Source organism: Arvicanthis niloticus, chromosome 7 (genome assembly GCF_011762505.2).
Source record: "Arvicanthis niloticus isolate mArvNil1 chromosome 7, mArvNil1.pat.X, whole genome shotgun sequence".
NCBI classification, from domain to species: Eukaryota; Metazoa; Chordata; class Mammalia; order Rodentia; family Muridae; genus Arvicanthis; species Arvicanthis niloticus.
The window spans coordinates 22,564,025-22,578,428 of NC_047664.1; the positions used below are offsets into that span (position 1 = coordinate 22,564,025).

The 14,404-nt window shown below is 40.0% G+C and overlaps 1 protein-coding gene across 1 annotated transcript in view; it reads left to right on the forward strand.

Annotated features, from left to right (window-relative positions):
* Actr2 (actin related protein 2) overlaps positions 1-14,404 on the forward strand; it is a 41,444-nt gene that overhangs the window by 13,431 nt on the left and 13,609 nt on the right. Inside the window, exons 3-6 of the mRNA XM_034508711.2 lie at positions 3,779-3,994; positions 6,196-6,268; positions 12,441-12,577; positions 13,056-13,205. Of these exons, the coding sequence (XP_034364602.1) occupies positions 3,779-3,994; positions 6,196-6,268; positions 12,441-12,577; positions 13,056-13,205 (576 nt within the window). The remainder of the gene's footprint in view (positions 1-3,778; positions 3,995-6,195; positions 6,269-12,440; positions 12,578-13,055; positions 13,206-14,404) is intronic.

Here is a 14,404-nt window from a genome sequence, read left to right on the forward strand (position 1 = left end):
AATTGATGTTATGTATTGCCTGTCACATTGAGTGCCTATATTTGTAGCCAGTACAATATCATATATATATTTGGTAAACTGAGTAAAAATTTAATGTGCAAATGAATCATAAGTGAAAAAAGTAACAAAAGAAAATCTGTTATCCTTACTGATAAATAGATTTGATATTATCTGAGAATAAATTTTAAAAAAATAACATACCTATCAGGCTTTCCTACAAATAAAAGGACAGACGGACGGGGACACACACACACACACAACACACACACACCATTACCATTGTGTGGACTCTCCCCCTTTTAAAAATAAACAAACAAACAAACTAGAAGCTTGCTGAGTCTATCCCAGACATTAATGTGTTATTACATTTTTCTGTGGTAGTCTTTAAAATTCTTATTTTTTTTTCTGAATAAAAGAGCATGCATTTGTCTTAGATACTAAAGAGTTTTTCAGAGAGGGTGTAGTTGTAGAGAATAGTATAGGCATAATTTTAAAGTTTTCTTTAATCAGAAATAGAATGTCTAATTGGTATTATAAATGGATTTGTTCTTTTGTTCTTTCAGTATAAAAATACAATTCTCAATATGCTGGGTGGAGAGAAAGAACGTCTTCTGGGACAGTTTGATTCTGTAACCTGCACTGCTGCCTGGTTTTCCCTGATCTCATAGTTCCTTTTAGGGGTGGAATTGTAGTTTAAAGCTTCATTTTTTTCCCCCTGTTTTCTAGTTGAAAGTGACATTGTTCTAAATCATTCTTGGCAAATATAATCTAACTGTATAAGTGGCTTTAAAGCAGTGTCTTGGTTACTGCGTTTTCAAGTAGCGGGTGAGGTTTAGTCCTGACCTCCAGTGGTGGGAAACAGTGAAGACTCAAGGGGCCTCTGAACACGTCCTGCTTGGTTCTGAGGAGAGGAGAGACACTTGAAAGTTGAAAGGTTCTAGGGAAGAGTTTGATTTCCTAGGTTTGTTTGTTTGTTTGTTTGGTGGTTTGTTTGGGGGTTTTTTCCTTTTCTGCAGACAGGGTTTTATGTAGCCTAGGCTGGTGTCAATCTTCTCGTAGAGCCTAGGATAGTGGTAGTGTTGAGCTTCTGATCTTCCTGCCTTTTGAGTGTTGGGATTGCAAGCTTGGGCCAACTCCTGGCTGTTTCGTGTTTTGATCCGTGCGTGGTCTCCCTTGGTAACCCAGGCTGAGCTTGAACTCTCAGACAGTCTTCATTTTCCTACCCTAGCCCTCTGTGTGCCTGCCACATCATACCTGTTAGTCATTGCTTGTTCTTTTGTTTGTTTGTTTGTTTGTTTTTGTTATGACAAAATTTCATATATCTCAAGCTGGCCTTCTACTTTTGATCCTCTGCCTCTACCTCCCAAGTACTAAGATTACAGACAATGTGCCATCATGCCTGATTTTAGGCCATGCTGAGGATGAAATCCAGGGCTTTCATGCATGCCAGGCAAGCACTGTGCCAGCTGTGCGACACCTCTGGCATGTTGGAGGGATTAAAACAGTGTTTCTCAACCTTCCTTACACCATGACCCTTTAATACAGTTCCTCATTTTTAGTGACCCTCCAGCCATAAAATTATTTTGCTACTTTATTTGCTACTTTATTTTGATACTGTTATGAATCATAATGTAAATATCTGATAAGTGGATTTTCTGATATGTGGATCCTCAAAGGGGTGTTGACCCACAGGTTGAGAACCATGGGTTTAAAAATAATTTTAGCAACAGATTTTTATAAAGTCTCTTGAACTTACACTCTCCATTTTGAATGTCCTTTTTGTTTAGAGGGAATTAGGGGTACTCAGCATCTGGTGTCCCTTACAGTTAATATTTCATAATGTGTGCAGTCCTAGAAGAAGATTCATGAGGCTTTAATTTTGATTTGCTATAAGGTCAAGCATCTGTAACCCCTGTTCTTAAGAGGAATTAAAAACTAAGTATTCTGTTGACATTGGATCATACTTAGTCTAATTGATTGAAATAATGGTGATTACTAATCAATTATCTAAGTCAATTGTCTTGTTTAATACAATGAAAAATATATTATCATAGGAGCAAATAACAAAAAAATTGGTATGAAATTATACTTGTTAATAGCCAAAGTAGCACATAGATTTCTTCCCTATTTTTTTAATTAAGAAATGTTTAGCACATACAGTTAAGTTAAATAGGTTTTACAGACACCTCCATATACCTGTCACCTAGATTTCAGTATTAATATTTATTATTCTAAGCCAGGTGTAGTGGCTTAGAAAGGCACACCTTTAATCCTACTTTAATCCTCCTAACACTTGGGAGGCAGAGGCAGGCAGATCTCTGTGTGTTTGAGGCTAGCCTAGTCTACATGGAGAGTTTCAGGACAGCCAGGGCTACATGGACCCTGTCTCAAAGACAAAACATTTATTATTCTGAGTAGTTACATACCTATTCTCCCATCAAAATGCCTTGGTTTTATTTGTTTTGATGTTTTATGAGTTACAGATACTAGTAAACTTCACCATGCATGCCTTTTGCAGAGTTCACAGTATAGATCTTTCCAGCTTTGCCTCTTCTTCTTGAAGAGTCTGAACAGCTAAGGTCAAGAAGCTTGAATGTTGGTTTGGGAGAATTGACTTTATAAGGAATTAGTTGCAACAGAAAATTGTAGTGAACTCTGCTTTCCTTTTGCTGTTAGTGTATTTTCTAGAAATCTGGATTTTAATTAGGCTCCCCATCCTAGTTTTCAAGATTAAAATTACTTTTCTGGGACATTTTTAGTTCTGATTTTTCCCTTTTCCCAATGTTCCAGATTGAACCCAGGACCTTACACATGCTAAGCAAGCACTCCTACCACTTACCACTAGAGAGATAGCACCACCCCTGAAGTTCATAATTTTTTTAAAGTTTCATTTACATCTTCTCATGCTGGTTTTGTGGTTTCTTTTATTTCCCCATAATTTGAACTTGTTATTATACACCAAATAGTAGCTATTTCTGGTACTAATTTCTAATTGGATTCATCAATATAGGTCTGTTTCTAAAATATTTAAATATTAGAATATTGCTTGCCTTGTTAAGCATACAAAGCTTGATTTTTTTAAAAATGTGGGTCACTTTATGATTTCATTGGAGACAGGTAGTGAGTATTGTACTTCATGAAAGATAGCATTGATTTTCAATATTATACTTCAAGATTAAAAATGTTGCCTGTGAGATAACTTTAAAGGTTTTAATTCATACACATATAGACATTTGTGAAGTCTGTTAATTGGATGTGTGTATATGTGTATGATACATTGTTATAGAGGAATGAAGAATCGTGATTTTTGCATCTACAGTATATAAATCATTTTGATAGAAAAGAAATGTGCTTGTGTGCATTGAGCATTTTTCAAGTTTCCCCCTGATGTGCTATTTCACATGTCACAGGACTTATTTTTTGAACATTTGAGCAAAAGAAACAGATGAAACCTCATACAAACCCTTCAAAATATGAAAATGTGGGTTTTATTTGTGCTAATGCTCTTCTTTTGGAAACATGTGTTAAAGGTAAGGTCAATTTATTGATTTAAACACATAGTAAATAAAATATTGATTAAACTTTGTAAGCTGGTCTTGAAAGAAAAGATTTTTAAGTTTGGAATTTAAAAAAAAAAAAAAAAAAACTTGATCTGCAAGTTCCAGAAAATTTTAAATTCAGTCATTCTTGAGTTTTCTGAAATGCAGGAGTATTGTTTTCTAAAGCTTCTTTATGTAAGACTTGGAGCATTTTAAAGCTCTGGCATGTCGCCTTGTAGGATCTTATGGTTGGCGATGAGGCGAGTGAGCTGCGCTCCATGTTGGAGGTGAACTACCCTATGGAGAACGGCATCGTGCGGAACTGGGATGACATGAAGCACCTATGGGACTACACGTTCGGACCGGAGAAGCTCAACATAGACACCAGAAACTGCAAAATTCTACTTACAGAGCCTCCCATGAATCCAACCAAAAACAGAGAGAAGATTGTAGAGGTGGGTTTTGATTGGCTAGGATGATGTCCGTGAGTATCTCTGTGTTAGTTGTTAAACCAGTTTTGTCTTTTTTCTGCTTGCTTCTCCTGCTGCAAAGGATAGATGAAGCAGTTGTCTTGCCCTAGATTCTGATTATTTTGCATTTACTCTAGGTTAAGGGTTATTCATCTGAAATCTGAAATGTTCTGATCATGTCAATGATGTGCATGAATCTTTGAGTTTTGGAGCATTGTAGATTTTGGAGTTTTGAATAAGGGAGCTCACCTGGTAAATAAGCAAATGTTACAAAATCTAAAATCAGAACTTTCTCTGGTCCCCAGCATTTTGGATGAAGGACAGTGAACATGTATGTTAATAAGACAGGCTAAGGAAGCTGCTGGAGAGCAGGGGAAAGAACATTCCAAGGCAGAGAGAACAGCCACCATGATATCTGTATACTTGAGAGCAGGCAAGCAGCTGCTGTGGCTGGTGGGTGTGGGGGAGGGGATGGCTGAAGAAGTACGCTAGAGTAAGAAGTAGCAGCAGCAGCAGCAGTAGTACCACCTTGCCAGTTTCTGTAGAGAGCTGGCACACCCGTGCAAAGAGTTCAAGAAAATAGTGAGGAATTCAAGATAAAAACTTAACGTCTTTGGAATATCGAGAGTACTTTTCACCAAAGCAGTGAGAGGAGACAGTGGTAAAAGGCAGGGCAGAGAGGCCAGGACCTGCAGAAGAGATTGAAGGCTCTCACGGTGAGGACAGACAGGAGAGCTGCAGTTCTCATGTAATAACGGACTTTGGAGGACTTTTCATTTTGTTGATATATGCCTGCACAGCAGCAGTGACTTCCTTATGAAGTAGATGCTGGGATAGAATGTTAGAAGCTCAGGTTAATTGATGAAGATGTATTCCAAAGCTGTAACATTGAAGTTCTGAATAGTTCTCATTGCAGTCAGTTATCGATATCTAGATATTCAGTGATTACCTTACCACTCAAGGCGTCCTTACAGTGGAAGATCAAAAGGCATCATTCAAGGTTTTCTCAGTTGACCTGGATGCAGAAAATGAGCACAGGTGTGACCAGCTGAGCCGCCTCTGCATCTGACAGCTTAGTATTTTAATGTTAGTCTTCACCTCATTTTACCATCCATGGGACTGGCTGGCCATCCCACTGCTAGGGAATCGCACTCAGAGTCTCAGTCAAGCTAGCAAGAGCTCTTCTACAAATTATACCCCAGTCCTATTTCTTTTATTATTTGTTTTTAATTGCCAGGCGTTGGGGAGGGGAGGTAGAGCCAATTTTGACCATGCTTGGGGGAAATAAGCAGATATTTCTTTCCTTTTCTTCTTTCTTCATTATTTATTTGGTGTGTGTTTATGTGTATGTGCATGTTCACACTTGCATATCCATGCATGGGCAATTTGTAGGGAGTAAGTTTTTTTCCTTCTACCATGTGGGTTCTAGAGATTGAACTTTAGCTGCTGAGCCATTTCTCTGGTTCTAAGAGATGTCTTTTTATTTCTTTAATCTGATTTCTTTTTACATTGATGCTTTTATCTGTGTGTATATGTGAGAGTACACAGGCACGAATGAGCGCCACCCTGTATATATGTGCAGGTGAAAGGACACCTGTGAGAATCAGTTTTCTCTTTCCACCATGTGGGTCCTAAGCACTGTACTGGCTGAGCAGTCTTGCTGGGCCCAGGCAGGTGTTTGGGGGTTTTTTTGTTTGTTGGTTTGGTTTGGTTTGGTTTGGTTTGGTTTGGTTTGGTTTGGTTTGGTTTTGGTTTTTGGGTTTTGTTTGGTTGGTTTTTTTTTTTTGTGTTTGTTTTGGGTGTTTTTTGTTTTGTTGTTATTTGGCTGGTTTTGTTTTTTTTAAGTGGTGTCAATTTACTAAATTTTGTGTGATGCTTTCATGCTGATTAGCCACTGACTATAATATATTCAGAAGTCTTTGCTTTGTAGCATTTACAAATGATCCGAGACTCAACTTAGATGTTTGTGTGCTTGCATGTAGGCATGTGAGTATCCAAAACTCTGCCCTAATATCTGGAGGTAGAGGTAGGCTGTATAAGGGAAGAAGAAGTGGTTAGAATGGGTGCTCAGAGCCCTTTGGTGGCACCGTAATCAACTCATCTACATTTCAAGCATAGAGGAAATTTATAAATGTGTACAGAGTTTTCTCTATAAACTCCTCTTTTTCTTCTCTTTCCATTTTCAGGTAATGTTTGAAACCTACCAGTTTTCTGGTGTGTATGTAGCCATCCAGGCAGTTCTGACTTTGTATGCTCAAGGTAAGTAAGGCTTAACTGTTAGGAAAATTAATTCAGCAAATACTATATGTCACAGAAATTTAATTTGTCACCAGAGTCCATTACGAGGGAGCTGGAGAGTTGACTCAGTGGTAAGAGATGTTCTTGTGGAGGACTCAGGTTCCTCTGTGTGGCTGCATGGAGGCTCACAGCCCCTCCTGTGACTCTGGTTCCAGAGGTTCCAGTGCCTTTTCTGGCGTCCAAGGGCACTTCATGCACCTGGTACACAGACACACATTCAGGTAAACACTGTTACAGATAAAGTTAAAGTAAATACAATTTAATCAATCAAACAAACAAAATCCTGAAAAGCCCATTACTTCTATTTCATATGGTCCCAGTTCAAAACTTTACAATTCCGTGTCTGTCACTGTGTGGCATGTGCATGTGTGTACAGGGATGTGTACTTGGGGAAGCAGAGGTTGGTACCAGGTGTTGTTCTCATTCTCCACTGCCTTCTAAAGACAGCTTCTCTCGTTACTTGAAACCCTGTGTCTAAAAACGAAGTATATGTACTAGTCAAGTGCACAGTAAGTTGGCGAGAAAACATTTTGGAACACATTCCTAATGAGTCAGTTTTAATGAAAGAAGCTGTTCGTTCTCTCTCTCTCTCTCTCTCTCTGTCTCTCTGTCTCTCTTATTTCTTCAGTTTTTAAAATAGTTATATCATTTCCCCTTCCCTTTCTTTCCTCCTCTAACCCTTTCCATGTATACCCTTTTGTTTCTCAGATCCATGAGCTTTTCTTCTCCCTCCCTCCCTCCCTCCCTCCCTCCCTTTCTTCTTCTTTTCCTTTTTTTTTTATTGGATATTATATTTACATTTCAGATTTTATCCCCTAAGCCCCCTTCCCCCCACCACCCAGGAACCTCCTATCCCATTCCCCCTCCTCATGCCTCCACGAGGATGTGCCCACTCCCACCTCCCCACACTCGAATCCCCCCTCCCCCAACTCGGTGTTCATCCTTCATGGGACCAAGAATCTCCTCTCCCATGTATGCCCAACAAGGCCATCCTCCCCTTCATGTACAGATGGAGTCATGGGTCCCTCCTTATGTGCTCCCAGGCTGGTGGTTTGGACCTTGGGGAGCTCTGGTTGGTTGGTATTGTTGCTCTCCTCATGGGGCCACAAACCCTTTCAGCTCCTTCAGTTTTCTCTCTAACTTCTCCATTGGGAAACCCTTGATCAGATCAGTGGTTAGCTGTGAGCATCGGCCTCTGAATGTGTTAGCCTTTGGCAGACCTCTAAGGAGACAGCTATATCAGGCTCTTGTCAGCATGCACTTCCTGCCATCCACATCAGTGTTTACCTTTGGTGACTGTACCTGGAATGAATACCCAGGTGGAATGGTCTCCAGATGGCCCCTCCTTCAGTTTCTGTCCCACACTTTGTTTCCATATTTGCTCCCTTGAGTATTTTTGTTACTCCTTCTAAGTAGGACTGAGGCATCCACACTTGGTCTTCCTTCTTCATGAGCTTCATATGGTCTGTGAGTTGAGTCTTCTCTATTTCAAGCTTTTGGGCTCATATCTGCTTATCAGTGAGTAAATACCATGTGTGTTCTTTTGTGACTGGGTTAACTTACTCAGGATGATAATTTCTGGTCTCTATAGGCACTGTATTCGTGCACACACATGCTCACACAGACATACACAAATACATGATAAAGAGAAATTTTAACAAGAACAACAACTATTGTTACTGTTCCAACTTGTAGAAATTTTTTCTTATAAGAAGTGACCTGGTGTTTTAGGAAGGGGTGTCTGTCTGAATGGTCTAGTCTGGGTGAATAGAAGAGATTAATTGAAATTCGGAAATCTCCGGTGGAGGGTTTTGTTTTGTTTTGTTTTGTTTTTTTGGTTTTTTTTGTTTTGTTTTGTTTTGTTTTAATCCCCTCCCCTCCAGTGGAGGTTTGAATGGTCAGAGAAGACACAGATGAAAGGGCAGCAATTTACAAGACATACAACCCGGTGATAAAAGGGTATGGCACTAGAAATGATGACTGAAGAATCCTGTTTCTCTTTTTCCAATAGGAAGTCTTCGAAGCTGGGGAGGTAGCACAGCGGGTATATGCCAGCCTCTAAAGCTTGAGGACCTTAGTTGAGATCACCAGCACCCACATAACAGCCAAGCACAGCCATGCATCCTGTAATTCCAGTACTCGGGAGGTCATGTTGGGGGCTTGCTGGCCAGGTAGTCTGTCCTGATTGGTCAGCTTCAGGTTTAGTAAGAAAATGTGAGTGCTGGAAAGTTAGCTCAGTGGTTAAAGCTGTGTAGTCACAAGAACATGACGTCAGACACCAGCACCTGTGTAAAAGCCATGTGTCCTTCTAACCACAGCTCTGATAGATGTGAAGTCAGGAGGATTGTTGGGGCTTTCTGGCTTCTGAATTACTAGAAAAAGAAACACTAACCAGTTCAGGAAGAAAACCTTCCTCAAAGGAGTAGGTAGAGAGAGATACAAGAGGATACCTACCTGATGCTTACAGATACACAGACACAGACACACAGAGAGAGAGAAATAAACAAGCAAATAAGTTTTTCAGAAACATGGTAAGAAGGAAAGCAATTGAGGGAGACGGCCAGTACCAACCCTTAGTCCTCTGCAGGTACCCGAGGACACACAAAACCAGACAGTCTCCTCTGTGGACGGTCAGGATTGAAACATAGCAGTATAATAGTTTTCTGAGGCTACAGCATTAATCGGGGAAAAACAAATTGTATCAACTTAAAATGGGAATGTTTATGAATTTATGTTTGTCAAAGGTAAACATGCAAATTTATTTAAGAAAATGAGATTAAGCATGTTTACGGCAATATGTCCATAGGCAAATTTATGTAATAAGAAAATGAAAGGGAGACAGACTTCCTAGAGATGAGAAAATAATAAAATATATATTATGGTTTAAAAAATGTGAGTTATAAAGGGCTTGCCAAATGGCTCACCAGGTAAAGAGGTTTGATTCTCTGGTCCCTACATAAGGTTGGAAAGAGAGATCTGACTACAAAATTGTCCTCTGCTCTCTACATGTGTGCTGTGGTATGCATGCATGTAAATTGTTTCACTGTGAGTTCTTAGAAGTTCTGTTTTCCCATTATTTTTGAAATAGTGTTTCACGTAGCCCTGGCTGACCTTCAGTTCCCAGTATAACCCAGGATGACTCACAGACCTTGTGGTGTAGACCAGGATAGTCCTGCTTGCCTCTGTTACCAAAGTGCTGGATTAGAGGTGTGTGCCATCATGACCTAAAACTCTTCATTTTTATCTTTCGCGTGCTGGGATTACAGGCTTTTTTCAGTATGCCAGCTAGTAAGGGTGTTTTCCCTTAGAATTGACTCTTGGCTTTTTTCAAACTTTTTTTTTTTTAATGTTAGCCATGATGACACACACCTTTAATTCCAGCACTCAGGAGAGAGAACCAGGGATACATAGAGAAACCCTTTCTCCAAAAAACAAAACAATATTATTATTATTATTATTATTATTATTATTATTATTATTATTATTATTATTGCTGCTGTAGGTTGAAGAGATGACTCAGTGCTTAAGAGCACTTGCTACTCTTCCAGAGATCCTGAGTTCAGTTCCCAGCACCCATGCTGGGTGGCTCACAATTGCCTGTAACTGCATATCCTTTTGTGGCTGTGGCAGGTGTACACATACACACACTAAAATTACATATATTTAAAATAACTATATATGTAAAAATTACTAATAGTGGCAATATTTCTGGGTGTGGAGTAATATTAATGCCATGCATACATTTAGAGGTCAGGACAACTTTGTGGAGTTAGCTCTTTCCTCCCACATTTACATGAGTTCCAGAGCTTGAACGCAGTTCACCAGGCCTGCTGTGCAAAGTGCCTTTACTCTCAGAGCCACTTCACCAACCCCTATTTCTTTTTTTCAGAAGCCAGACACTGCACACCTGTGATTCCAGTCTATAGCTCCATTGCTTAGGCTGCTGAGGTGGCATGGTTATGATTTCTTGGCTAGGCTGAGACTCTGCTTTAATAACAAAAATAAATAAATCTTTTTAGTGGCAAACAGGAAATACAGCAGTCCCTTGCTCTTTTTTTATTGTCACTGCTGTTGCTTATAGGGTTTTAGCTGGGGATCCCACCCAGGCCTTACCTATGTTAAGCTAACACATTGCTTCAGGATCACAGGCTTTTGTTGTTGATGATGGTATTTTTCTTTAGTTTTGAGATGGTATCTGAAGTAGCTCTGGCTGTCCAGGAACTCTAGCCATCCTGTAAATGGAAGAGTGAGGTTCTCTGTTGGTGGCCTTGTTTTTGTCTTTTTAGACAGGTGACCTAGAGTTTTTGGTTCTTCAATGACAAGTCTTCTGAGAGCTGGGTTTCAGGTATGAGCACCAGCCCTGACCCAGGTGATTTTAGCAGATTCACTTACCATCTTGTAACTGTGTTAATAGTCACTCTTCACAGTTGTTTCCTGTAAATGTAACTTATTCTGTAGTAATTGTTGGCGCTGAGGCTTACTGCCTATGACTGCTGACCTAGGCCTAGTCCTGGAAGCTTCTAGCCTCCATACAATCTATTCTAGGCCTGGAAGGTTTTCAGCCTCTGAGGCTTGCTGATGAATAAGCTCACCCTTTATAGTTCTTTCTGAGCTCTGGCTGGCGGGTTCAGCGTGGCTCAAACTCCTAGCCAAGCTGACTGATTCAAACTGGCTTCTCTATCTGCCTCTGACTGAGTCATTCTGCTTGGCCGCATTTTGGAAATCTGTTCTTTGGAAATCTAACTAACTTTGGAAATCTGTTCTAATCTGGCTTCTTCTCATTCTCTGGCTAGTTCTGTCTTTGTTGCATCTACCTTGTTCTCTTTCTCTCTGCAACCTATCTCTCTATAGCTGGACTGGTCAAACTACCTTCCTCTTCTTGTGAGAGTTGGGCATGCCTTGTTCTGCCAAATTTTTTTTTTCTGATTTGTCACTTTGCCACTCAATTAGGCATCACTTTCCAACATGGGTGCTTCCTTTTACAAACTAACTTTACCTTGTTTGATTAAAGATGTGTGTTAAGGGTGTGTCTGTATTCCAGCCAGAGTAGCCATGTTGCTGGATTAAAGTCCCTCTACAGTTCCGTAAATTAATCATTATACTTTAGAAATTCTCACTTAAGGGCTTCAGTGATTAGGTTGGAAAGGAAATTATAGCAGATCTTTTTTTCTCAAGTTCTTAAAGAAGCACATGATTGAACTAAAACCCTCACAAGAAAAGCACCAGGGCAAGATGAGTTTGAGTAATGCCACTTAGCACCAAGCCTGAAACTTGAGTTCCATCCTTTGGCCACACTTTGTGGTAGGAGAAAACCAACCCCTCTACTCCCCCAGTGTTGTTCTCTAACTTCACATGCACTGTATAGCATGCACGTTCCCCTCGCCTCCACGTGTAAGTAGAATATAAAGAAAGGAAACCATCAGGGAGCAAACGTTGCCATCTGTGATTAAAAATTAAGTGCTGCCGGGCGGTGGTGGCACATGCCTTTAATCCGAGCACTTGGGAGACAGAGACAGGTGGATTTCTGAGTTCGAGGCCAGCCTGGTCTACAGAATGAGTTCCAGGACAGCCAGAGATACACAGAGAAACCCTGTCTCGAAAAACAACAACAACAAAAAAAAACAAAACAAAAAAAAATTAAATGCTGAAGTTGGGCCTAGTGGTGCACATCTTTAGTCCCAGTGCTCAGAGGCAGAGGCAGGAGGATCTCTGTGAGTATGAGGCCAGTCTGGTCTACATAGCAGGTTCCAGGACAGCCAGGAATACATAAAGAGATCCTGTCTTGAGAAACACAAAACAAGAAGGAGCTGGAGAGATGATGGCTCAGCAGTTTGGAGCACTGACTGCTCTTCCAGAGGACCTGCATTTAATTCCCAGCTCCTACATGGCAGCTCACAACTGTCTGTAACTCCAGTTCCAGGATGTCCATAGCACCAGACATGCCTATAGTGCATATCTATATGCATGGAAGCAAAATATCCATACTCATCTTTAAATAAATCTTAAAAGAAAAAGAAAGGAAGTGCTGGCTCTAAGCCTCACTAGCCACCTTTTTGAGGGTGGCATCTCTACTACATTTGAAACTTTCTTGCTTTGATTTTTCTGAACTCTAAACCTTCTGCTTCTTGTGCAGGTTTACTGACTGGTGTAGTAGTGGACTCTGGAGATGGTGTCACTCACATTTGCCCAGTATATGAAGGCTTTTCTCTCCCTCACCTTACAAGGAGGCTGGATATTGCTGGGAGGGATATTACCAGGTATCTTATCAAGGTAAGTGAGAGAAAAATACCATACAAGCTAGTGTTTTTTAGTTTGTTTACCGACCTAGACAAAAACTGTGTCTAAACAATTGAGGGACTAGGGAGCTGGTTCAGTGATCAAGCGCACATACTGCCCTTGCAAGGAAAGTCTTGATTCCTGTCTTGGCCAGCTACCCACCACCTGTAACTCTAGTTCCCATGGAATCTAATGCCTTCCTGTGGACTTCTCCACACATAGACACACAATACACATATTTTAAAATAATAAAATAACTTAAACTTACTTACTATACAGGATTTTTAACATCGCCCCAGTATACCAGTATTGGCTTTGCTATGGTTGCAGGGATTGAGCTTAGGTTGTCAGGCATGGACAGCAAGTGCTTTTTACCTTCCAAGCCATTTTATCCTCCAGGGGATTAACTTTTGGTCAGTGGAACTCACTCATTCTCATAGATTATTAATTCACTGCCATTTTTTTATACCAGCTGCTGCTGTTGCGAGGATATGCCTTCAACCATTCTGCTGATTTTGAGACAGTTCGTATGATTAAAGAAAAACTTTGTTATGTGGGTTACAATATTGAGCAAGAGCAGAAGCTGGCCTTAGAGACCACGGTGTTAGTTGAGTCATATACAGTAAGTATCTTATGTAAAATACATTGTGGGTTGAAAAAGTGCATCTGTGTTTATTAGCGTCACCTAGACTCCAGAGTTTTGGTTTGTTTGGTCACAGAAACACCTTTTTTTTTTTTTTTTTTTTTTTTTTTTTTTTTTTTTTTTTTTTTTTTTTTAAATGTGCTGAATATCATACCTAGGGTCTTATGTGTGCTCAGCAGTTTAGGCCTTAACATGGGTGTTTTTGGTTTGAGTTTTTGTAATATGTTTACATATGATTTTTCAGTATCTCCTGCTGTGTTAAGTTTCTGTGATTTATTTATTAGGAATGCTATGTATTGCAAATTAAAGCAAGAATTAGATTAGAATATAATTAAAAATGGAGGTCATAGTTGAGATTGTATAGCATAGCATCTTCAGAATATACCTCAACATGTTTGGTACAGTGTTGTTTCTCTAGGATGCTGCTTATAAAAAATAGAACACAATTATAATTGTCATACATCATGAAGATAATGTTTCTTTTTGCATGACTTCCAAGCTCTTTGATTGTGAAAATGTTGTGTACCTGTTTCTCATCCTGTTGGACTATCCTGAGACAGGATAGGTCCTCCTATCCTCTGCCTCCCGAATGGTGGGGTTGCAATCATGTGTTTACACATGGACCTCAGATTTTTGTAGTGTGTCATGGAGCTAATCATCTAAGAAGTGTATTTTGGGAAATATTCATGCTTTGATTTTTTTTTTTTTTTTTTCCCCTCAGAGTCTCACTGTAGCCCAAGCTGGGTTAGAACCCAGGCTGGTTTCAGATTTATTTTAGAATCCATTATGTTGCACATGTTTGTGACTGGTGCCAACTTGGATCACAGGGTTGAGGAACACTTGTGTTGGGCATAGTAGCAATGCTGTAATAGAAGCACTCGGAACACTGAGGCAAGAGCGCCACATAAGTAATGAGACCAACCTCATAAGGCCTCCAAAATAAACCTAAATAGCTTGGTATGGTGATCTCCACGAGTTCTAGGCTAGGCGGTGTACATAGTGAGACCAATCTCAACAGTCAAAAAAAAGGAAGAAAATATTGTCAGAGACCAGTTGTGGTAGAACATGCCTTTAATCTAGTACTTGGTGGCAGAAGCAGGAGGATCCCTGAGCTTGAGGCCAGCCTACTCTATATAGCAAGTCCCAAGCCAGCCAAGGATAAACAGACCCCTGTCTCA